This window comes from Anser brachyrhynchus, assembly GCF_964034855.1.
Source record: "Anser brachyrhynchus genome assembly, contig: SCAFFOLD_608, whole genome shotgun sequence".
In the NCBI taxonomy this organism is placed as follows: domain Eukaryota; kingdom Metazoa; phylum Chordata; class Aves; order Anseriformes; family Anatidae; genus Anser; species Anser brachyrhynchus.
The window spans coordinates 1-25,245 of NW_027663478.1; the positions used below are offsets into that span (position 1 = coordinate 1).

Genomic DNA, 25,245 nt, shown 5'->3' on the forward strand with positions numbered 1-25,245 from the left:
TCGCTCGGGGCGCAGGCGGGGGCGCAGCCTGGGGGGGGGGGAGGATGGAAAGGGGGGTGAGGCAGCCAGGACCCCCCCCCCCAGATGGACTGCCCCCCCCCAGCACCCATGGTGCCCCCCCCCGAACCCCCACCTCTCCGGGGGGCCCCTCGCGGGGCTCGGGGGGGGGCCGTGCGGAGGCCTCCAGGATGGCCATGGTGGAGAGCGGGATGTGCGCTTGCTGCGGGGGGGGGGGGGCAATGGTTAGCGGGGGGGGGGGGTCACCTGCCCCCCCCTCCCCGCCCCTCAGAGCATGGTGGGAGCCAGTGACACCCCCCACCTCCAGGACCCCCCCAGATCCCGCAGAAACCCCCCCCTCCCATCCTCTGGGACCCCCCCATTCCCTCAGGCCCCCCCCAACCCACCTGAAGCCCCCCCCCACCCCAATCCCCAGAGACCCCCCCAACATCCTTTGGGGCCCCCCCATATCCTCTGAGACCCCCCCCCCTTCTCCGAGACCCCCCTCCCCACAGCCCCTAGGAAACCCCCCAAATCCTCTCCCCCCCCCCCCCATTCCCTGCCCCCCCCCATCCTCTGGGACCCCCTCCCCACATCCCCTGCCCCCCACCCCATTCCCTGCCCCGCCCCGTCCCCCCATACCCTGCGCCCCCCCCATCCTTTTGGACCCCCCCCCCTCCCTTTGGGACCCCCCCCATCCTCCAGAACCCCCTCCCCACACCCCCTAGGACCCCCCCCATCCTCCACCCCCCCCAATCCCTTTACCCTCCCCATTCCCTGTGCCCTCCCCCACCCCCTGTGCCCTCCCCCACTCCCTGTGCCCCCCCCCAACCCCCAGGACCCCCCCCCCCAATTATTTTCCCCCCGGGGGGGGGGCACCTGGTGGGGGTGAGGCCCGCACGTGGCCCAGGAGGGGCTCGCGCAGCTCCGGGCACTTGTCGAAGACGGCGGCGAGCTGGGGGGGGGGCAGCTGCAGGACCACCGGAACGACTGCGGCTTGGTGCGCTGGCAGCACTTGATGAAGCCCTCCCACACCTTGGGGTGCTTCCAGACCTGGGGGGGGGCGCGGGGGGGGTCAGGGAGAACCCCCCCCCAAAGCCTGGGGGGGTTCCAGAATAGGGGGGGCAGTGGGGAACCCATCCATAGCCTGGGGGGTCCCAGGGATGGAGGGGAATGGGGGGGAATGGGGGGGGAATGGGGGGTCCCCCTCCCACACCTTGGGGTGCTTCCAGACCTGAGGGGGGGTCGGGGGGGTTCAGGGAGAACCCCCCCCCCAAAGCCTGGGGGGGCTTTGAGATCTGGGGGGGCAGTGGGGAACCCATCCACAGCCTGGGGGTTCCAGGGATGGAGGGGAATGGGGGCTTCAAGGGGTCCCCTCCCACACCTTGGGGTGCCCCTATCGCGCCGGTGGCCCCCCTATCGCCACGGCCACCCCCCTATCGTGACAGCTGCCCCCCACCATGACGGCTGCCCCCCTATCGCGCCGGCCACCCCCTCATTGTGCCGGCCACCCCCCTATCACACCGGCCACCCCGCTATCGCGCCGGCCACCCCCCTATCGCGACAGCCGCCCCCCTATCACACCGGCTGCCCCCCCTATCGCGATGGCCGCCCCCCTATCGCACCGGCCACCCCCCTATCATGACAGCCGCCCCCCTATCGCGCCGTCCGCCCCCCTATCGCACCGTCCGCCCCCCCCCCACCTGCTTCATGATGAGCCGGGACAGGATGTTCATGACGAAGCCGCCGAGGCGCGGGGTACATGGTGAGCGCCTGGATCACCGTGCGCATCAGCAGCATGGGCAGCGGGCTCTGCTCCATCAGCTGCTGCATCACCACCGCCAGCACCTCCGACGTGTACACGTTGCGCTCGGCGAAGCACAGGTTGGTGGCTGCGGGGGGGGGGTCACCAACCCCCCCGGGTGTGTGCGTCCCCCCCCCCAGCGTCTCCGTCCCCCCGGCTCACCCTTGATGATGGACTTCATGTCGCACTTGGAGGAGTCGATGTTGTGCAGCGCGATCAGCAGCTCGCCCGGGTTCAGCGGGGACACCGCCGAGGCGCCGTCGCCTGCGGGGGTGGCTTTGTCACCGGGGGGGGGACGGACAGGGACACGGGGGGGGTGGGGTCGGCCCCGCGTCCCCTCGCCACGGTGGCTCGGTGGCCCCAGGGAGGTCCCGCGTCCCCCCTCCCAGCAGCGGGCGCCGCAGTGGTTCGGTGGCCCCAAAATTGGCACCACGGTGGCCCCGCGTCCTCAAATCTGGCGCCAGAATTGTCCCCAGGGGGGTCTCACGTCCCACGTCCCCCCCCAGGGACATCCCATGTCCCCAAATCTGGCGCCACAGGGGTTCAGTGTCCCCAAATCTGGCACCACGGTGGCCCTGCGTCCCCAAATCTGGCACCACCGTGGTTCAGCGTCCCCAAATCTGGCACCAGAATTGTCCCCAGGGGGGTCCTGATGCCCCACGTCCCCCCCCAGGGACATCCCATGTCCCCAAACCTGGCACCACCGGGGTTCAGCGTCCCCAAATCTTGGCACCAGAATTGTCCCCGGGGGGGTCTCATGTCCCACGTCCCCCCCCCCCCAAGAGACATCCCACGGATGGAGGGGGCACCAGGACCGTCCCTGGGGTGTCCCCGTGTCCCCACATCTCCCACCGGGACCGTCCCCAGGCTGGTCCTGTGCCACCCCCACCCACGTCCCCATGTCCCCCCTGCCGTCACCAGGACCGTCCCCACGGTGTCCCCGTGTCCCCCAGCAGGGATCGGGGCTGTCCCCAGGGAGGTGCCAGCCCACGGTGGCCGCGTCCCCACCAGGACCGTCCCCGGGGGGGTCCCCGGGGGGTCCCCTACCGTGCTGCGTCCCCAGCAGGCGGTTGAAGACCTCCTTGACCACGATGGGGTTGAGCTTGATGAGCTTGGGCAGCGCCTGGATCACCTCTTTCTGCCCCAAAACCACGGCCCCCGCTCAGCGCTGCCCCCGGGGCGCCGGGAGGAGGGGACACGGGGAGGGGGAAGGGGACATGGGATGGGGACGCGGGGCACGGGGATGGGGACACGGGGAGGGGACAGGACACGGGGATAGGGACGAGGACGTGGGATGGGGACAGGAGACGGGGAGTGGGGTGTAGGGGTCGGGACATGGGATGGAGACACGGGGAGGGGGACACGGGGGAGGGGGACGGGACACGAGATGGGGACACAGGATGGGAATGGGGACAGGGACACGGGATGGGAATGGGACAGGGACACGGGATGGGAAAACGGGGATGGGACACGGGGAGGGGGACACAGCGGGAGGGGGACATGGGGTTTAGGGGTTGGGACACAGGATGGGGACAGAGGGACGGGGACGGGGACACAGGATGGGAATAGGGACACGGGATGGGAAAAAGGGGATGGGGACATGGGGAGGGGAACACGGGGATGGGAATGGGGGCACGGGGACACGGGGAGGGGGACACGGGGGGACGCCCCCACCTTCTCCAGCCCGTTGAGGACGGGGATGAGGAAGCGCACGTCCGGCAGCCGCTTGTGGTACAGGTCCCGGACGCGCTTCACCAGCTCGGGCGAGGGCGGCACTGCGAGGAGGGGGGGGGACACGCGATGACAGCGTGCCCCCGGGGGGGTGTCCCCACGTGTCCCCCGGTCCCCGTCCCCACCTTTATCGGTCAGGCTGTGCAGGCAGCGCGTCACCAGCGTCTCGGCGCCCTTGGGGCAGTTCTCCACCAGCAGCAGCAGCTCGGGCGAGTTCATCCCCATCCCGCGGATCTGCGGCACGAGCGGCGTCACCGCGGGTCCCCCCGTGTCACCGGGGCGTCCCCCCCCACCCCGGTGTCCCCCCCCGGGCCTCACCGGCTGCTCGATGACCCGCAGCACGGTGCGCTTGATGTCGGCGATGGCCTCGGTGTAGACGGAGGCGAGCTCGTGGATCAGCTTGTGGTTGTGGGGCAGCAGCGCCAGGTAGAGGTAGAGGCACTGCTTGATCGTCTCCTCCGTCCACGGCGCCGCCACCTCTGCGCGACACCACCGTCACCCCGCCGTCACCCCGGGTGCCACCCCTCCCCGCCGCCCCCGTGGTCCCCCGGGGGCTCACCGGTGTCCTTGTCGGCCCCGAAGAGGACGGAGGGCGGGTTGGGGTGCACCAGGAGCTGCAGGTAGTTGAGGGCGAACTTCTCGACGTAGTCCCGCAGCTGGTCCTTCTCGTACATGCGCTTGATGAACAGCAGCGCCTGCTGCCGGACCTGCGGGGCGGCCGTGTCACCGGCACGGGGACGTCACCAGAGCGGGGACGTCACTGGCACGGGGACATCGCCATCATAGGGATGTCACCAGCACGGGGATGACACCAGCATGGGGACATTGCCATCGTGGGGACATCGCCATCGTAGGGATGTCACCAGCACGGGGATGTCACCGGCATGGGGATGTCACCGGCACGGGGATGTCACCAGAGTGGGGACATCACCCGCACAGGGACATCATCATCGTGGGGACGTCACCGGCACGGGGACGTCACCGGCGTGGGGACATCGCCATCGTAGGGATGTCACCGGCACGGGGATGTCACCGGCACGGGGACGTCACTGGCACGGGGACATCGCCATCGTGGGGACATCGCCATCGTAGGGATGTCACCAGCACGGGGATGTCACCGGCATGGGGATGTCACCGGCACGGGGATGTCACCAGAGTGGGGACATCACCCGCACAGGGACATCATCATCGTGGGGACGTCACCGGCACGGGGACGTCACTGGCACGGGGACATCGCCAGCGTGGGGACATCGCCATCGTAGGGATGTCACCAGCACGGGGATGTCACCGGCATGGGGATGTCACCAGCACGGGGACGTCACCAGAATGGGGACATCACCCGCATGGGGATATCATCATCGTGGGGACGTCACCGGCACGGGGACATCGCCATCGTAGGGATGTCACTGGCACGGGGATGTCACCGGCACGGGGACGTCACCGACGTTTGGGATAATTGCCATCGTGGGGATGTCACCGGCATGGGGACGTCACCATCATGGGGATGTCACTGGTGCGGGGATGTCACCAGCACGGGGACATCACCGGCGTGGGGATGTCATTGGCATGGGGACGTCACCAGAGTTGGGATGTCACCAGAGTGGGGACGTCACCCGCACGGGGGTATCATCATTGTGGGGACATCACCAGCGTGGGGACATCACCGGCACAGGGACATCACCATTACGGGGATGTCACTGTCATGGGGACATCACCATCGTGGGGATGTCACCACTGTGGGGACGTCACCATCATGGGGACATCACCGGCACAGGGACATCACCATAATGGGGATGTCACCGGCACGGGGCCGTCACCATCGTGGGGACGTCACGGGGATGTCACCGCCGTGGGGCCATCCCCAGGGGTGTCACCGCGCCGCCCCCACCTTGTCCTTCTCGTGGGAGCTGAGGTCCAGCAGCACGTGCAGGTACTGGAACTGCCGCGACGGCCGCTTGAAGATGAGGTCGCGCAGGGTGGACATGCCCAGGTAGGTCCGGCTCTGGGGGGGGGGACGGGGACACACACGGGGACCCGTCACCGCCCGGCCCCAGCCCCGCCGCCCCCCCCCTCACCCCCGGGACCCCCCCGGCGCCCACCTCGTCCTCGCAGTACTTGCGGATCACCTCCAGCGCGCTCTCGGTGATCAGCGGCGCCTCCAGCACCACCTTGGTGAAAATCCTGCGGGAAGAGGGACGGCGCGGGGCGGTTGGGACCCGGGGGTGGGGAACCTAAGGGGGCGGTGACCCTATGGGGGCGATTTGGGACCCTATGGAGGCAGTTTGGGACCCTAAGGGGGCAATATGGGACCCTACGGGGGTGGTTTGGGACCCTATGGAGGCGGTTTGGGACCCTAAGGGGTTATTTGGGACCCTACGGGGGTGGTTTGGGACCCTATGGGGGCAGTTTGGGACCCTATGGGGGTAGTTCAGGACCCTAGGGGGGTGGTTTGGGACCCTATGGGGTTGATTTGGGACCCTAAGGGGGCGGTTTGGGACCCTAAGGGGTCGGTTTGGGACCCTATGGAGGCAGTTTGGGACCCTAACCAGTGTCCCCACCCCCATTCCGGTGTCCCCATCCCCATCCCGGTGTCCCCACCCCCATCCCGGTGGCCCCATCCCCGTCCCGGTGGCCCCATCCCCATCCCGGCAGTCCCGTCCTCATCCCCGTGCTGTCCCCTGTCCCCATCCCAGTGGCCCCATCCCCACCCCAGTGGCCCCATCCCTGTCCCGGTGGCCCCATCTCCATCCCAGTGGTCCCATCCCCATCCCAGTGGCCCTATCCTTATCTTGCTGCCCCCATCCCCATCCCAGAGGCCACATCCCCATCCCGGTGTCCCCATCCCCATCCTGGTGTCCCCATCCCCATCCCGGTGTCCCCACCCCCATCCTGGTGGCCCCATCCCCGTCCCAGTGTCCCCACCCCCATCCTGGTGGCCCCATCCCCGTCCCAGCAGTCCTGTCCTCATCCCCGTGCTGTCCCCTGTCCCCATCCCAGTGGCCCCATTCCCATCCTGGCAGCCCCATCCCCGTCCCAGTGGCCCCATCTGCATCCCAGTGGTCCCATCCCCATCCCAGTGGCCTCATCTCCATCCCAGTGGCCCCATCCCCATCCCGGTGGCCCCATCCCCATTCTGGTGGCCCCATCCCCATCTTGGTGTCCCCATCCCCATCCCGGTGGCCCCATCCCCATCTTGGTGTCCCCATCCCCATCTTGGTGGCCCCATCCCCATCCCGGTGGCCCTATCCTTATCTCACCACCCCCATCCCCATCCCAGTGGCCCTATCCTTATCTCACTGCCCCCATCCCGGTGGCCCCATCCCACTGGCCCCATCCCCATCCTGGTGTCCCCATCCCCATCTTGCCGCCCCCATCCTCATCTTGCCGCCCCCATCCCCATCCCGGTGGCCCCATCTCCATCCCAGTGGTCCCATCCCCATCCCGGTGGCCCCATCCCCATCCTGGTGTCCCCATCCCCATCTTGCCGCCCCCATCCTCATCTTGCCGCCCCCATCCCCATCCCGGTGGCCCCATCTCCATCCCAGTGGTCCCATCCCCATCCCAGTGGCCCCATCCCCATCCCGGTGGCCCCATCCCCATCCCGGTGGCCCTATCCTTATCTCACCGCCCCCATCCCCATCCCGGTGGCCCCATCCCCATCCCGGCAGTCCCGTCCTCATCCCCGTGCTGTCCCCTGTCCCCATCCCAGTGGCCCCATCCCCATCCTGGCAGCCCCATCCCCATCCCGGTGGCCCCATCCCCACCCCACCGCCCCCATCCCCATCCCGGTGGCCCCATCCCCATCCTGGTGTCCCCATCCCCATCCTGGTGTCCCCATCCCCATCCCGGTGTCCCCATCCCCACCCCACCGCCCCCATCCCCGCCCCGGCCGCCCCGTCCCCGTGCCCCGCGCCCCGTCCTCACCCGTCCTTCTGGTCGGGTTTCTCCTGGAGGCCGGAGAGGAGCCCGATGAGGCACTCGTCGTAGCGCTGCAGCCCGGGGGGCCCGCGGCTCAGGTAGGCGTTGTACTCCTGGAAGAGCCACGCGAAGGCCAGGTCGAGGCGCCCGCGGACGTCCTCCAGCACGAAGGCCAGCAGCTCGCTCTGCAGCGGCACCTCGAAGCGCGTCACCAGCGCCTCCAGGATCTTCACGCGAGCCTGGGGGGTGGAAGACACCCCGGTCGGGTTTTGTTGCGGTTTTTTTTTTTGGGGGGGGGGGTGGGACACATCGGGGGGGGCTCACCGCGCCGTGCGCGGTGCCGGACCTGGGCGGCCCCGCTGCAGGCGACGGCGCGCTCGGCGCGCAGGATGCGGGTGACGGCGCCGAGCTTCAGCTTCTCCACCTGCACGTCGCTCAGCGGCTTCACCACGTCGCTCAGGCGGAACACCTTCTTGCGGCCCCCCGCGCCCGCCAGCCTGCGGGACAGGGGGGGCTCAGCACCCGAACGGGCGGCGTTTCGCCCCAAAAAAGGGACCTCAGCACCCAAACGGGTCCCATTTCGGCCCAAAAAAGGGACCTCAGCACACAAACGGTTGTTGTTTTGCCCCAAAAACAAGGGGGGAAAGTGGTCGGACCTCAGTACCAAACGGGTGTCGTTTTGCCCCAAAAAAAGGGACCTCAGCACCCAAATGGGTCCCGCTTCCCCCCAAAAAAGGGACCTCAGCACACAAACGGGCATAGTTTTGCCCCCAAAAAAGGGACCTCAGCACCCAAACGGGCATCGTTTTGCCCCAAAAAAGGGACCTCAGCACCCAAACATGTCCTGTTTTGCCCAAAAAAGGGACCTCAGCACCCAAACGGGTCCTGTTTTGCCCCAAAAAGGGGACCTCAGCACCCAAACATGTCCCGTTTCGCCCCAAAAAAGGGACCTCAGCACCCAAACGGGTGGCATTTCGCCCCAAAAAAGGGACCTCAGCACCCAAACAGGTTCTGTTTCGCCCCAAAAAAGGGACCTCAGCACCCAAACAGGCAACATTTTGCCCCAAAAAGGGACCTCAGCACCCAAATGGGTCCTGTTTCACCCCAAAAAAGGGACCTCAGCACCCAAATGGGTCCTGTTTCGCCCCAAAAAAGGGACCTCAGCACCCGAACGGGTGTCATTTCACCCCAAAAGGGACCTCAGCACCCAAATGGGTCCCGTTTCGCCCCAAAAAAGGGACCTCAGCACCCAAACGGGTGGCATTTTGCCCCAAAAAGGGGCCTCAGCACCCAAATGGGTCCCGTTTCGCCCCCAAAATGTGACCTCAGCACACAAACGGGCATTGTTTCGCCCCAAAAAAGGGACCTCAGCACCCAAATGGGTCCTGTTTCACCCCAAAAAAGGGACCTCAGCACCCAAACAGGTGGCATTTCCCCCCCAAAAAAGGGACCTCAGCACCCAAACGGGTCCCATTTTGCCCCAAAAAAAGGGGTTGCACTGGGGTCTCACCGGGGACCTCAGCACCCAAACGGGTCTCGTTTCCCCCCCAAAAAAGGGGGGGACAGTGAGGAACCCCAGCACCCAAACGGGTCCCATTTCCCCCAAAAAAGGGGCGGCACTGGGACCTTGGCACCCAAACGGGTCCCGTTTCCCCCCCAAAAAAGGGACCCCAGCACCCAAATGGGTCCCGTTTCCCCCCAATATAAAAGGGGCAGCACTGGGGTCTCACCGGGGACCTCAGCACCCAAATGGGTCTCGTTTTCCCCCAAAACAAGGGGGGACAGTGGGGAACCACAGCACCCAAACGGGTCCCGTTTCGCCCAAAAAAGGGGTGGCACTGGGACCTTGGCACCCAAACGGGTCCCGTTTCCCCCCCAAAAAAGGGACCTCAGCACCCAAACGGGTCCCGTTTCCCCCCAGTATAAAAGGGGCAGCACTGGGGTCTCAACGGGGACCTCAGCACCCAAACGGGTCTCGTTTCCCCCCCAAAAAAGGGGGGGACAGTGAGGAACCCCAGCATCCAAACGGGTCCCATTTCCCCCAGAAAAAGGGGCGGCACTGGGGTCTCACCAGGGACCTTGGCACCCAAACGGGTCCTGTTTCCCCCCCAAAAAAGGGACCTCAGCACCCAAACGGGTCCCGTTTCCCCCCAATATAAAAGGGTTGCACTGGGGTCTCACCAGGGACCTCAGCACCCAAACGGGTCTCATTTTCCCCCAAAACAAGGGGGGACAGCAGGGAACCCCAGCACCCAAACGGGTCCCGTTTCACCCCCAAAAACCAAAGGGGCAGCACGGGGGGGGGGCAGGTCTCACCGGGGCTGCGTGGCCGGCATGATGGGCTCCGGCCGGCGTTTGGTCTGGGGGGCTTCCTCCTCGGCCCCCCCGGCGGCCGAGCCCTGGGCGCCCAGCACGGCGATGGCCTGCCCCTGCGCCAGCGCCGAGAGGCGCCGCTTGATCACCACGCTCTCCGGCTTGGCCGCCTTCTCCTCCTTGGGTTCCTCCTTCAGGTGCTTCGTCTGCTCCACGCCTGCCGTGGGAGGACGCGGGTGAGCGGCGGGACCCCCCCCTACCCCCCCCAAAAAATAAAAAAGCCAACCCCGAGCTCACCGGGGCCGAGCCCCGCCGCCGTCATCTGCGTGGCCATGAGGCGCGCGAGGTGCTTGATCTGCGCCTCGGTGCCCGCCGACTCCACCGGCGTGTAGGTGGCTTGGAAGGAGGCTGGCATGGCCTCGGGCAGGTACACCATGCTGATCAGCACCTGGGGGGGCGGGCACGAGGCTCAGGACCCCCCCCAAAATGCTCTCCCCCCCCCCCGATGCGGGTGCGCCCCCCGATTCCCCGCTGACCAGGTTGGCGACGTTCTCGGGGGTGAGCAGCGGCTGCAGGAACTCGGCCGTGATGTCGGTGTCGGAGGGGGCGCTGGCCTGGCCCCCCCCCTTGGGGGCTGCCACCGCCACCGCCTCCAGGTCCTTGTCCTCGTCGTCCTCCCCCAGCGGGGGTTCTGCGGGGATGGGGGGTCAGGGAACACCCCCCCCCCCCCCCGGGGTGGTCCCGAGGGTCCCCGGAGGGGGAGCGGGGGGATGCAGGGGGGCGTTGTGCCACCAGTTGGCCCCAGGAGGGAACTGGGAGGGTACTGGGGGGCACTGCAGGGACCCTGGGGGTCTCTAAGGTCACCCCACCTGCCCCCAGTGCCCCCGGGACAACGACGGGACAGCCCTGGGGGTCTGTAAGGTCATCGTGCCTGTCCCCAGTGTTCCCAGAAGGGCACTGGGAGAGCCCTGGGGGTCTCTAAGGACATCCCATCTGTCCCCAGTGTCCCCAGGAGGGCGCTGGGAGGATACTGGGGGGCACAGGGAGGACTCTGGGGGGCATTGGCAAGACCCTAAGGATCTCTGAGGCCACCCTGTCTGTCCCCAGTGTCCCCAGGAAGGCACTGTAAGGACCTTAGGAGGCACTGGGAGGACCCTGGGAGGCACTAAGGCCACCTTGCCCACCCCCAGTACCCCCAGGAGGTCCCAAAGGGACACTGGGAGGACCCTGGGGGGCACTGAGGCCACCCTGCCTATCCCCGGTACCCCCAGAAGGTCCCTGGAGGGCACTGGGAGGACCCTGGGGGGCACTGGGAGGTCTTGGGGGGTCTCTGAAGCCACTCCACCTGTCCCTAGTGTCCCCAGAAAGGCACTAGAAGGACCCTGGGAGGCACTGGGAGGACCCTGGGGGAAACTGGGAGGTCTTGGGGGGTCTCTAAAGCAACTCCACCTGCCCCCAGTGTCCCCAGGAAGGCACTGGAAGGACCCTGGGAGGACCCTGGGGGGTCTCTAAAGCCACTCCGCCTGTCCCCAGTGTCCCCAGGAAGGCACTGGAAGGAACCTGGGAGGCACTGGGAGGACCCTGGGAGGCACTGGGAGGACCCTGGGAGGCACTGGGAGGTCTTGGGGGGTCTCTAAAGCCACTCCACCTTCCCCCAGTGTCCCCAGGAAGGCACTGGAGGGACCCTGGGGGAAACTGGGAGGTCTTGGGGGGTCTCTAAAGCCACTCCACCTGCCCCCAATGTCCCAGGAAGGCACTGGAAGGACCCTGGGATGACCCTGGGGGGTCTCTAAAGCCACTCCACCTTCCCCCAGTGTCCCCAGGAAGGCACTGGGAGGACCCTGGGAGGCACTGGGAGGTCTTGGGGGGTCTCTAAAGCCACTCCACCTGTCCCCAGTGTCCCCAGGAAGGCACTGGAAGGACCCTGGGGGACACTGGGAGGACCCTGGGGGGCACTGGAAGGACCCTGGGGGGCACTGGGAGGTCTTGGGGGGTCTCTGAAGCCACTCCACCTTCCCCCAGTGTCCCAAGGAAGGCACTGGGAGGACCCTGGGAGGCACTGGGAGGTCTTGGGGGGTCTCTAAAGCCACTCCACCTGTCCCCTGTGTCCCCAGGAAGGCACTGGGAGGACCCTGGGAGGCACTGGGAGGACCCTGGGGGGCACTGGAAGGACCCTGGGGGGTCTCTGAAGCCACTCCGCCTGTCCCCAGTGTCCCCAGGAAGGCACTGGACAGACCCTGGGGGGCACTGGGAGGTCTTGGGGGGTCTCTGAAGCCACTCCACCTTCCCCCAGTGTCCCCAGGAAGGCACTGGGAGGACCCTGGGGGACACTGGGAGGACCGGGGGGACCACTTAACCCCCCCCCCCACCTCCCCAGAAGAGGGGAGGACCCCCCCACACCCCCCCCCCGCCGCCTCTCACCGATCTTCATCTTCTTGAGGGTGGCGTCGGGCTCGTCGCGGGGCCGCTTGCGGGCGTCGCGGGGGCTGGGCATGCTGCGGGCGATCTCGGCCTGCTGGGTGCCCAGGTCGACGAGCAGCGTGGTGATCTGCGCCTGGAAGTCCCCCGAGGCCGGGTGCCGCAGCACGCTCAGCAGGTGCAGCTTCAGGTTCTTGCGCACGCTGCTCACCTGCGACTTGGCCAGCGTGGGCGGCAGGTTGGCTGCGGGGGACACGGGGACGCGTCGGGGACGCCGGGGTTTTGGGAGAGCAGCTCCCGATGGGAGGCGGTGTGGGGACACCGGGGGTCCGGGACACCCAGACACCAGCACCAAAATGAGGTGGTAGCGGGGACACCAGGGATCCAGGACCCCAACCCCTAGGGGAGGTGGTGGTGGGGACTTTGGGGATTCAGGACACCTGGTCCCCAACCCCTATGAGAGGTGGCAGTGGGGACACCAGGGATCTGGGAGCCCAGCCCCCATGGGAGGTGGTGTGGGGACACCAGGGATCTGGAACCCCAACCCCTAGGGGAGGTGGTAGCGGGGATACCGGGGATCCGGGACCCCAAACCCTAGGGGAGGTGGCAGCGGGGACACCAGGGATCTGGGACCCCAACCTCTAGGGGAGGTGGTAATGGGGACAGAGGGGATCTGGGACCCCAACCCCTAGGGGAGGTGGTAGCGGGGACAGCGGGGATCCGGGACCCCAACCCCAATAGGAGGTGGTGTGGGGGCACCAGGGGTCCGGGACACCCAGACGCCAGCATCAAAATGAGGTGGCAGCGGGGACAGCGGGGATCCGGGACCCCAACCCCAATAGGAGGTGGTGTGGGGGCACCAGGGGTCCGGGACACCCAGACGGCAGCATCAAAATGAGGTGGCAGCGGGGGCAGTGGGGATCCGGGACCCCAACCCCTAGGGGAGGTGGTGGTGGGGATACCGGGGATCCGGGACCCCAACCCCAATAGGAGGTGGTGTGGGGACACCGGGGGTCCGGGACCCCAACCCCTAGGGGAGGTAGTAGCGGGGACAGCGGGGATCCGGGAGCCCAACCCCAATAGGAAGTGGTGTGGGGACACCGGGGGTCCGGGACACCCAGCCCCCAGCACCAAAACGAGGTGGCAGCGGGGACACCAGGGATCCGGGACCCCAACCCCAATAGGAGATGGTGTGGGGACACCGGGGGTCCAGGACCCCAAACCCTAGGGGAGGTGGTAGCGGGGACAGCGGGGATCCAGGACCCCAACCCCAATAGGAGGCGGTGTGGGGACACCGGGGGTCCGGGACACCCAGACGCCAGCACCAAAATGAGGTGGCAGCGGGGACAGCGGGGATCCGGGACCCCAAACCCTAGGGGAGGTGGTGGTGGGGATACCGGGGATCCGGGACACCAACCCCAATAGGAAGTGGTGTGGGGACACCGGGGGTCCGGGACCCCAACCCCTAGGGGAGGTGGTGGTGGGGACAGCAAGGATCCAGGACACCCAGCCCCTGGGGGTGGGGACATCGGGTATCCAGGACCCCAACCCCTAGGGGAGGTGGTGGTGGGGACTCTGGGGACTCAGGACACCTGGTCCCCAACCCCTAGGGGACGTGGCAGTGGGGACATTGGGGATCCAGGACCCCAACCCCTAGGGGAGGTGGCAGTGGGGACATTGGGGATCCAGGACACCCAGACCCCAGCCCCTAAGGGAGGTGGCAGTGGGGACACCAGGGATCCGGGACCCCAACCCCAAACAGGAGGTGGTGGTGGGGACTTTGGGGATTCAGGACACCTGGTCCCCAACCCCTATGAGAGGTGGCAGTGGGGACACTGGGGGTGCCCCAATAGGAGGTGGCAGAGGGGACATGGGGCACCCGGGACACCCAGCCCCTAGGGGTGGGGACACCGGGGATCCAGGACCCCGGCCCCTATAGGAGACAGCAGTGGGGACACCGGGGATCGAGGCCACCGGTCCCCAGCCCCAGGGGAGCCCAGGACACCCCCTGGGACCGTCCCCGGGCGCTCACCGTGCAGGGTCTCGTAGGCCTGGATGACCTCGGCCATGAACATGGGGCGCTGGCGGGCGATGGTGGCCAGCGAGCCCAGCGCGGCCGTCAGGTTGATGCTGGAGATGGCCGGGTGCACCATGAACTTGAGCAGCTGCTCCAGCGCCGCCTTGCCCTCCTCCCACAGCACGTCTGCGGGGACACGGGGACACGCGTCGGGGCACGCGCGGGGGCATGGGGACGTGGGGGCACGCGTGGGGACACGCGTGGGGCAAGGGGAAATGGGGATGTAGGGACATGGGGTCATGGGGACGTGGGGACACGCGTGGGGGCACAAGGATGTGGGGATGTAGGGACATGGGGACACGTGGGGTCACGGGGACACGCGTGGGGACACAAGGATGTGGGGACACTGGGACGCGGGGATGTAGGGACATGGGGACACACGGGGGGACACAAGGATGTGGGGACACTGGGACGCGGGGATGTAGGGACATGGGGACACACGGGGGGTCACGGGGACGTGGGGACACAGGGATGCGGGGATGGAGGGACACGGGGACGTGGGGACACACGTGGGGACACAAGGATGTGGGGACACTGGGACGGGGATGTAGGGACATGGGGGGACACGTGGGGAGACGGGGATGTGGGGATATGAGGATGCAGGGATGTGGGGACACGGGGACACACGTGGGGACACACGTGGGGATGCGGGGATATGAAGATGTAGGGATATAAGGACACGGGGACACACAAGGGGACGTGGGGACACACGTGGGGACGTGGGGACATAAGGACATGGGGACGTGGGGATACGGGGACACACGGGGACGCAGAGATGTGGGGATATAAGGATATAAGGATGCCGAGATATGGGGACGTGGGGACATGAGAACGTGGAGACACGGGGATGTGGGGACACGGGGATGTGGGGACATGGGGATATGGGGACGTGGGGACATGGGGATGTGGGGACAGGGGGACGCAGGGATATGGGGACACGGGGATGTGGGGATATGGGGACATGGGGATATGGGGACGTGGGGACATGGGGATGTGGGGACAGGGGGACGCAGGGATATGGGGACACGGGGATGTGGGGATATGGGGACATGGGGATATGGGGACGTGGGGACATGGGGACGCAGGGATATGGGGACGCGGGGACACCCGGCGCGGGCTCCCTCACTGTATTTGATGTAGGGGTGGTCCTTGGGGATGCGCTCCAGGCTGATGTCGTTCTCGTGGCGCTTGGGGACGTCGGAGTCGGCCACGCGGGGGGACAGGGTGATGATCAGCCCCTCCACGAACTTGATGGCGTGCGTGCGCACGCCGTCGTTGTCCGAGTCCAGCAGCAGGATGATGTCGCTGGCCATGGCCGCCACCATCTCCCAGCACGCCTCCTGCAGCTCGCTGATCGCCTTCGACTTCACCATCCACTGCGGGCGCCCGTCAGAGCCCGTCCCGACCCCCCCCGGGCACCCACGGGTGCCCCCCGCCCCGGCGCCTCACCTGCAGGGCCACCTTGTAGAGCTGCGTCATGGTGAGGATGGCTTTCTTCACCACGTTGACGTTCTCGTCCTTCAGCAGCATGTTGAGGTTGGCGATCAGCTTCAGCAGCAGCTCGATGTCCCGCTTGCTGCAAAGTTTATGTATTTTTTTCCCCCCTTTTTTTTATATGTTTTATATATTTTTTATATTATCTTTTTTATCTTTTTTATCTTTTTTTATATTTTTATAATATGTAAATATATATGTTATAATTTTTATATATTTTTTATATTTTTTACATTTTTATATATTTTTATGTTTTTATATATTTTAATATATTTTTTATATATTTTTTATATATTTTTATATATCTTTTTATATATTTTTATATATCTTTTTATATATCTTTTATATATTTTTATATATCTTTTATATATCTTTTATATATTTTTATATATCTTTTATACATTTTTATATCTTTTATATATTTTTATATATATTTTTATATATCTTTTATATATTTTTATATATTTTTATATATATTTATATATATCTTTTACATATTTTTATATATTTTTATATATATTTATATATATTTATATATATATTTATATATTTATATATATATTTATATATATCTTTTATATATTTTTATATATTTTTATATATATATATTTTATATATCTTTTATATATTTTTATATATTTTATATATTTTTATATATCTTTTATATATTTTTATATATCTTTTTATATATCTTTTATATATTTATATATATTTTATATATATTTTTATATATCTTTCATATCCTTTTATATATTTTTATATATATTTTATATATATTTTTATATATTTTTATATATTTATATTTTTATATATCTTTTATATATTTTTTATATATTTTATATATTTTTATATATCTTTCATATACTTTTATATATTTTTATATATATTTTATATATTTTTATATATTTTTATATATCTTTTATATATATTTATATATTTTTTATATATTTTTATATATTTTTAATATATCTTTTACATATTTTTATATATTTTTATATACCTTTATATATATTTTTTATATTTTTTATATATATTTTTATACACTTTAAACATATATATTTTTATATACATATTTTATATATATTTTATATATTTTTTAGTATATATTTTTTTACATATATTTTTTCCTTCCCGGCGAGAAAACAAAGCGCCCCGAAAGCCGCCCTTTCTGCCCCGAAAGCCGCCCTTTCTGCCCCGAAAGCCGCCCTTTCTGCCCCAAAAGCCGCCCTTTCTGCCCCGAAAGCCGCCCTTTGCGCCCCAAAAGCCGCCCTTTGCGCCCCGAACCGGCCCCCCCCTTACCACGCCTCCTCGATGAAGCCCACCACGAACTTGCGCACCTCGATGGACTTGTCGGCTTGGAAGGCGATGATCTCCTGGGGGGGGGACACGGGGGGGGGGGCTCAGCACCGGGCAGGGTCCGTCCCGGTGCCCCCCCCGTGCCCCCCCCCGCTCACGTCGAGGAAGTTGTCGAGCAGCGTCGGGTCCTTGTTGATGATCAGCTCCTGCACCTGCGGGCACAGGGACGGGTGGCACCGGGGGGGGCACACACACACACACAGCACGGGGGGGTCGCGGCCCCCCCGCGCCCCCACCTGCTTGAGGATGGCGATCTTGGAGTCGGCGCCGACCAGCGCCGCCTGGTTCAGGAGGTCCACGACCTGCGGGGGGGCGGGGGACGGGGGGGGGGGGGACAGGGACGGGGGGGGGGATGGGGACAGCAGGGGGGGGGGGGACAGGGACAGTGGGGGGGGGGGATGGGGACACGGGGGGGGGACAGGGGCGGGGGGGGGGGGTGCTGGAGCCCTGCTGTTCTGGGTCCCCAAAATGCCCCCCCCCCCCAAGCCCCCCCGTCCCCAAACTGGGGACCCCCAAAGCCACCCCATTCCCAAACCAGTGCCCCCAGGTCCCCAAAGTGGGGTCCCCCCCCCATGCCCCCCGCCCCCAAACCAGCCCCCCCAGTGCCCCCCACTCCCAAACCAGCCCCCCCAGTTCCCCCCACCCCCCAAACCAGCCCCCCCATTTCCCTCCCATTCCCAAACCAGTCCCTCCAGTGCCCCCCACCCCCAAACCAGCCCCCCCATTTCCCCCCCAAACCAGCCCCCCCAGTGCCCCCCCACCCCCAAACCAGCCCCCCCAGTGCCCCCCACCCCCAAAACCAGCCCCCCCAGTTCCCCCCCATTCCCCAACCAGGGTCCCCCCGAACCCCCCCACCCCCAAACCAGTCCCCCCAGTTCCCCCCACCCCCAAACCAGCCCCCCCAGTTCCCCCCCAAATCCAGCCCCCCCGTATCCCCCACCCCCAAACCAGTCCCCCCAGTTCCCCCCCGCCCCCCAAACCAGCCCCCCCAGTTCCCCCCCAAATCCAGCCCCCCCGTACCCCCCACCCCCAAACCAGTCCCCTCAGTTCCCCCCCGTCCCCAAAGCAGGGTCCCCCCGAACCCCCCCATCCCCAAACCAGTCTCCCCAGTTCCCCCCGCCCCCAAACCAGCCCCCCCAGTGCCCCCCACTCCCAAACCAGCCCCATTTCCCCCCAAACCAGCCCCCCCAGTGCCCCCCACCCCCAAAACCAGCCCCCCCATTTCCCCCCCACCCCAAACCGGGGTTCCCCCGAAGCCCCCCATCCCCAAAACAGGGTCCCCCCCAATGCTCCCGTCCCCAAACCAGCCCCCCCGTACCCCCCACCCCCAAACCAGCCCCCCCATTTCCCCCCACCCCCAAACCAGCCCCCCCATTTCCCCCCACCCCCAAAACCAGCCCCCCCATTTCCCCCCCTGTCCCCAAAGCGGGGTCCCCCCGCCCCCCCCCGCCCCCCCGCCGTGCCCCCCCCGCGCCCCCACCCTCTCGGAGGTGCTCATGCAGTCGGCGCCGCACTCCTCCTCGCTGAAGAACTGCGAGGCCACGCTCATGCGGCTGCTGGGGCCCTCGGCGCCCCCCGGCCCCGCCATGGCCCCCCCAGCGCCTCCCGGGGGGAGCCCTGGGCCTGCGGGGAGACCCCGGCACGTCCCTAAGGGGCCTGGGACCCCCTGTAGGGCCCTGGGACCCCCTATAGGGCCCCAGGATGCCTTATAGGGCCCTGGGACCCCCTATAGGGCCCCAGGATGCCTTATAGGGCCCCACGATGCTTTATAGGGCCCTGGGACACCCTATAGGGCCCCACGATGCTTTATAGGGCCCTGGGATCCCCTATACGGCCCCAGAATGCCTTATAGCACCCCAGGATGCTTTATAGGGCCCCAGGATACTTTATAGGGCCCTGGGACACCCTATAGGGCCCCACGATGCTTTATAGGGCCCCACGATGCCTTATAGGACCCCACACTGCTTTATAGGGCCCTGGGACCCCCTATAGGGCCCCACGATGCTTTATAGAGCCCCAGGATGCCTTATAGGGCCCTGGGACCCCCTATTGGGCCCCAGGATGCCTTATAGGGCCCCACGATGCTTTATAGGGCCCCAGGATGCTTTATAGGGCCCTGGGACCCCCTATAGGGCCCCACGATGCCATATAGGGCCCCAGAACACTCTAAAATGGTCCCAAGATGCCCTGTAGGGCCCTGGGATGCCCCATATGGTCCCTCTGACACCCTGTAAGGCTCCAGGACACTCTAAAAGGGCCCCGGGATGCCCTATAAGACCCCAGCACACTCCATATGGTCCCTGGGATGCCTTATAGGGCCCCAGGATGCCCTAAACGGCCCCAGGACACTCCATAAGGGCTCCAGAACACTCTAAAATGGTCCCAGGATGCCCTATAGGGCCCTGGGATGTCCCATATGGTCCCTGTGACACCCTATAATGCTCCAGGACACTCTAAAAGGGCCCCGGGATGCCCTATAGGGCCCCAGCACGCTCCATATGGTCCCTGGGATGCCCTATAGGGCCCTAGAACACTCTAAAACGGCCCCAGGATGCCCTATAGGGCCCCAGGACACTCTACAAGGACCCCAGGACGCGCTATAGGGCCCCAGAATGCTCCATAAGGGCCCCAGGACACTGTAAAAGGGACCCGAGATGTCTTATAAGGTCTCAAGACACTCTATAGGGTCCCAGGACGCTCCATACCGCCCCTATAAGGCCCCAGGACACTCTACAAGGGTCCCAGGATGCCCTATAGCGCCCCGGGACACCCCATAAGGGTCACAGGATGTCCCATAAGGGCCCTGGGACGCTCCGTACAGTCCCTGGGACACCCTATAGGGCCCTGGGATGCTCTATAGGGACCCAGGACAATCTATATGGGCCCAGGACGCCCAAAAGGGCTCGGGGCAGCCCCGTAAGGACCCCGAGATGCTCCATACAGTCCCTGGGACACCCTATAGGGCCCCAGAGCGCTCCATATGGTGCCTGGGATGCCCTATGGGGTCACGGACTGCTCTCAGGATGTCCTATATGGCCCCAGGACACTCTATACGGGCCCAGGACACTCTATGAGGGCCCTGGCACGCCACCGGGATGCTCTGTGTGGTCCCTGGGATGCCATATATGGCCCCGGGATGCCCTATAGGGGCACATATGGCCCCAGGATGCTGTACGCAGCCCCCAGGACACCCTATAAGATCCCCAGGATGCTCTATATGGCCCCGGGATGCTCTATATGGCCCCCAGGATGCTTCAGGCACACTATACAGCCCCAGAGATGCTCTATATGGCCCCCAAAATACCCTATACAGCCTCAGAACGTCCCTAGGACGCTCTATATGCCCCCAGGGATGCTGAATATGGCACCTAGAGTGCTATATAGGGCCCCAAGACCCTTATGGAACACTCTATATGGTCCCTTGCTCGTATCAGCCCCACGGATGCTCTATATGGCCCCCGGGATATTCCAACCCCCCCGGGCTGCCCCATACGCCCCCCTGGGGCTCTGCCATCCCCTATCCCCAGCACCTACCCTATAGAGCCCCAGCACAGCCCAGGACCCTATAGAGCCCCAGCACAGCCCAGGACCCTATAGAGCCCCCGGCACGTCCCAGGACCCTATAGCAGGCCCTACTGCCACACATCCCTTAGGGCCCCACCTCCCACAGACCCTACAGAGCCCCCCAGCCCCCCTATAGGAGCCTACAGTCCCCCCTATAGGAGTCTATACCCCCCCAGCCCTACCGGGCCTTGGTCCCCTGGACCCACACAGCCCTATGGGCCCCTACAGAGCTTGCCCTGCCCCACAGCCCCCTATGGGGCTGCTTCACAGGCTCCTGCAGGTCCCTATAGAGCCCCCATGGGTCCCTCCAGGCCCCTATAGAGCTTGTCCACCCCATATGTCCCTTCAGGCCCCTACAGAGCCACCTTAAGGCCCCTATAAAGTATCCCCCCACCCCCACAGGCCCCTATAGAGCCCCCTTCAGGCCCCTACAGAGCCCCCCCCAGCCCCACAGACCCCTATAGGAGCTCCCCGCCCCGCAGGCCCCTATGGGCCCCTATAGGGCCCGTCCCTCCTCCTGCTGGCTCCTATAAGGCTCCCCCCCGCCCCTATAGGCCCCTATAGATCCCAATAGGCCCCTAGAGATCCCTACAAGGCCCCATAAACCCCTTATAGCCCCCTATAAGCCCCTATAGGCCCCTATAGACCCCCTATAGGCTCCCACAGGCTCCTATAGCCCCCCCCAGCCCCCTATAAACCCCCTATAGTCCCCCCCAGCCCCCTATAGATCCCTATAGCCCCCCCCGGCCCCTATAGCCCCCCCCAGCCCCCTATAGCCTACTCAGCCCCCTATAGGCCCCCCAGCCCCCTATAGATCCCTATAGCCCTCCCCAGCCCCCATAGGCCCCCCCAGCCCCCTATAGATCCCTATAGGCCCCTATAGGCCCCCCCAGCTCCCTATGGCCCCAATTATAGATCCCTATTGCCCCCCCCAGCCCCCTATAGTTCCCTATAGCCCCTATAGGCTCCCTCAGGCCCCCCCAACCCCCTATAGCCCCCCCCCGGCCCCTATAGCCCCCCCCAGCCCCCTATAGGCCCCTATAGCCCCCCCCCGGCCCCTATAGGCCCCCCCAGCCCCCTATAGCCCCCTATAGCCCCCCCCAGGCCCCTGTAGGCCCCCCCAGCCCCCTATAGCCCCCCCCAGCCCCCTATAGGCCCCTATAGCCCCCCCCAGCCCCCTATAGGCACCTATAGCCCCCCCCAGGCCCCCAGCCCCCCCCTCACCGCCTCCCGCGCGCTCAGCAGCCTCCACGCGCGCCCCGCGCATGCGCGCGCGCCCCGCCCCCCCGTGACGTCAGCGGGGGGCTGCCGGGAGCTGTAGGCCGGGGGCGGGGCCTGCCCGCAAGCCACGCCCCCTGCGGCTCCCGACCGCCGGTGGGCGGGGCTGTGCGAGGCCACGCCCCCCTCCCCGGGCACCCGCCGGGTAGGGGGCAAAGCTCACCCCGTGACGTCATCGCGGCCTCTGACGTCAGCACCCCACCACGGCGCGGGGGCGGGGGGTGGGGCGCGGAACTACAACTCCCAGCGCGCCCCGCGCGCAGGGCCACAGCCCCGCCCCCAGCTCAGCCCGGCCACGCCCCTGCTGCCGTCACCCGCCCGCGGAGGCCACGCCCACGGAGGCCACGCCCCGACAGGCCACGCCCCCTCCCTCTTAGCCCCGCCCCCTCGCTCTTAGCCACGCCCCCTCCCGCCCCGCCCCGCGGTTGCCGGTCCCGGTGCCGGTGCCGGTGCCGGTGCCGGTGCCGGTGCCGCCCATGGACCCCGACCCGCCCGACTCCCGCAAGCGGCCCCTCGAGACCCCCCCGGAGGCGTCCAGCACCAAGCGCTCCAACACCGGCGGTGAGCGGCACCGGGACCCCCCCGGGACCCCCCCCGGACCCCTCCGGGACCCTCCCGGGACCACCGGGACCCCCCCCGGGACCCCTTCCCGAGACCACCGGGACCCCCCCCAGACCCCCGGGACCCCCCCCGGGGTCACCACCGGCCCCCCCCCGATCCCCCCGAACCCCTCCGGGACCACCGGGACCCCCCCGGGACCCCTCCCGAGACCACCGGGACCCCCCCCCGGGACCCCCGGGGTCACCACCTGCCCCCTCCCGATCCCCCGAACCCCTCCGGGACCCCCCCGGACTCCCCCAGACCCCCCGGTTTCCCCCAGACCCCCCCAGGACCCTCCCAGGACCCCCGGGTCCCCCCGGGACCCCCCCGGAGCCCCCCAAACCCCCCCCGGATCCTCCCTGGAACCACCCTGGACCCCCCCGGGACCCCCCCCGGGACCCCCCGGGACCCCCCCGTACCCCTCCAGATCCCTCCGGTCCCCCCCGGTCCCCCCCATTCCCCCCCAGACCCCCCCGGGACCCCCCCCCCAGGACCCCGCCAACACCGGGCCCCCCCCTCCGTTATCCCCCCGGTACCCCCCCTCCCCCGTTATCCCCCCCCCCTCCCCGTTACCCCCCCATCCCCGGTACCCCCCCATCCCCCCCTACGGTCCCGTCCCCCCCCCATCACCGCCCCCCCCCCCCCGCCCCCCCGGTACAGGCCCCGGTGCCCCCCCCCCGGTGTCCCCGGTGCCCCCCCCCCGCCCCACAAGGCCCCGGGAGGGGATGCTGAGGGAGATTCCCATCAGCCTTTGCGCGGGGGGGGGGGGAATTTCCCACAATGCAACGGGGAGGGGGGGGTCTGGGATGGGGGGGGGCGGGGGAGAGGCCTTGGGGGACCCCCAATGGCTGGGGGGGGGCTGGGGGTCCCCAAGTGCATGGGGGCGAGAGGGGGTCCCCAAAAACCTTGGGGTCAAGGGGGGGGCGCCCGGGGGTCCCCAAAAGCTTGGGTGGGGGGGTCCCCAAATATCTGAGGTCGAGGGGGGTCCCCAAGTGCATGGGGGCGAGGGGGGGGTCCCCAAATCCTTGGGGCTGGGGGGGTCCCCAAATATCTGAGGTCGAGGGGGGGTCCCCAAGTGCATGGGGTCAAGGGGGGGTCCCCAAATATCTGAGGTCAAGGGGGGGTCCCCAAGTGCATGGGGTCAAGGGGGGTCCCCAAATGCTTGGGTCAAGGGGGGGTCCCCAAATATCTGAGGTCGAGGGGGGTCCCCAAGTGCATGGGGTCAAGGGGGGGTCCCCAAATGCTTGGGGTCAAGGGGGGGGTCCCCAAAGGTTTGGGGTCAAGGGGGGGGTCCCCAAATCCTTGGGGTGGGGGGGTCCCCAAATATCTGGGGTCAAGGGGGGGTCCCCAAATATCTGAGGTCAAGGGGGGTCCCCAAATCCTTGGGGCTGGGGGGGTCCCCAAATATCTGGGGTCAAGGGGGGGGTCCCCAAAAGTTTGGTGTCAAGGGGGGGTCCCCAACTGTTTGGGGTCAAGGGGGGGTCCCCAAATCCTTGGGGCTGGGGGGGTCCCCAGACGCCTGGGATTGAGGGGGGGTCCTGGAGTGTCCCCAAATGCTTGGGGCTGGGGGGGCGCGGCCCCCCCGGGGGGTACCTTGGGGGGGAGGGGGGTGTCGGGGGGGGTGTCGGGGGGGGGTGTCGGGGTGGTGGTGGTGGGGGGGGGGTGTTGGGGGGTGCCAGGGGGTTTCCGGAGGGGGGGGGTGCAGGGGGGGTGTCGGGGGGGGTGTCGGGGGGGTGGTTGGGGGGGGGGTGTTGGGGGGGGTGCAGGGGGGTGTCCGGGGGGGGGGGGTGCAGGGGGGGTGCCGGGGGGTGCCGGGGGGGGGTGCAGGGGGTGACGGCCCCCCCCCAGAGGAGGGCGAGTACTTCCTGAAGGTGCTGGTGCCCAGCGCGGCGGCCGGCTCGCTGCTGGGCCGGGGGGGGCAGACGATCGCGCGCCTGCAGCGGGACACGGGGGCCACCATCAAGCTCTCCAAGGCCAGGGACTTCTACCCCGGTGCGGGGGGGGGGCGGTATGGGGGCTATAGGGGGTGGGGGGGGGGTGGGGGTTAATGGGGGGTGGGGGGGGAAGAGGTTATGGGGGTGGCGGGGGGGGGGCTATGGGGATGGGTGGGGGTTATGGAGACTGGATGGGGGCTATAGGGGGTGGATGGGGGCTGGATGGGGATATAGGGGCGGGGGGGCTATAGGGGCTATAGGGGGCAGGGAGGGGAGGGGGGTTAATGGGGGGGTGGGGGGGAAGAGGTTATGGGGATGGATGGGGTTATGGAGACTGGATGGGGGCTATAGGGGGTGGATGGGGGCTGGATGGGGGCTATAGGGGCTGGATGGGGTCATATGTGGACTGTACGGGGCTATAGGGGTTGTATGAGGGCTATAGGGGCTGTATGGGGGCTGTATAGGGGCTACAGGGGGCGGGGAGGTGGGGGAAGAGGTTATGGGGGGGGCTATAGGGAAGGTATGGGGGTTATAGAGACTGTATGGGGGCTGTATGCGGGCTGTATGGGGGCTATAGGGGCCGTATGGGGGCTGTATGGAGGCCATAGGAGTTGTAAGGGGTCTATATGGGGGCTATAGGGTCTGTATGGGGATTGTATGGGGGTTATAGGGGCTGTATGGGGTCTCCATGGGGGCTATGGGAGCTGTATGGGGGCTAGAGGGCCTGGGGTTCTATGGGGGCTATGGGGACTAAGAGATTA

The 25,245-nt window shown here is 65.3% G+C and overlaps 2 protein-coding genes and 1 long non-coding RNA gene across 3 annotated transcripts; 2 read left to right on the top strand and 1 right to left on the bottom strand.

Annotated features, from left to right (window-relative positions):
* Window positions 1–127: 127 nt before the first annotated feature.
* Window positions 128–22,022, bottom strand: SYMPK (symplekin scaffold protein; the record flags this gene model as incomplete). The annotated part of the gene is given in 28 exon segments (XM_080609566.1): window positions 128–220; window positions 877–889; window positions 891–981; window positions 984–1,050; window positions 1,701–1,754; window positions 1,756–1,889; window positions 1,964–2,065; window positions 2,849–2,939; window positions 3,476–3,576; window positions 3,658–3,766; window positions 3,851–4,011; window positions 4,092–4,239; window positions 5,421–5,534; window positions 5,632–5,713; window positions 7,457–7,689; window positions 7,797–7,947; window positions 9,767–9,980; window positions 10,061–10,211; window positions 10,300–10,454; window positions 12,185–12,424; window positions 14,214–14,384; window positions 15,385–15,634; window positions 15,708–15,834; window positions 17,052–17,125; window positions 17,207–17,260; window positions 17,345–17,410; window positions 18,589–18,731; window positions 21,897–22,022. Coding segments are annotated over 28 exon segments (3,432 nt in total), but the record flags the coding sequence as incomplete, so codon positions are not given.
* On the top strand, window positions 11,485–12,159 carry LOC308187427. The gene is made up of 3 exons (XR_013944680.1): window positions 11,485–11,621; window positions 11,726–12,017; window positions 12,080–12,159. It is a non-coding gene; the product is annotated as an uncharacterized lncRNA (long non-coding RNA).
* Window positions 22,023–22,137: 115 nt separating the features above from the next.
* Window positions 22,138–24,558, top strand: LOC308187425 (RNA-binding protein Nova-1-like; the record flags this gene model as incomplete). Its single annotated transcript, XM_080609567.1, has 2 exons — window positions 22,138–22,511; window positions 24,399–24,558. Coding segments are annotated over exons 1-2 (245 nt in total), but the record flags the coding sequence as incomplete, so codon positions are not given.
* Window positions 24,559–25,245: the final 687 nt, after the last annotated feature.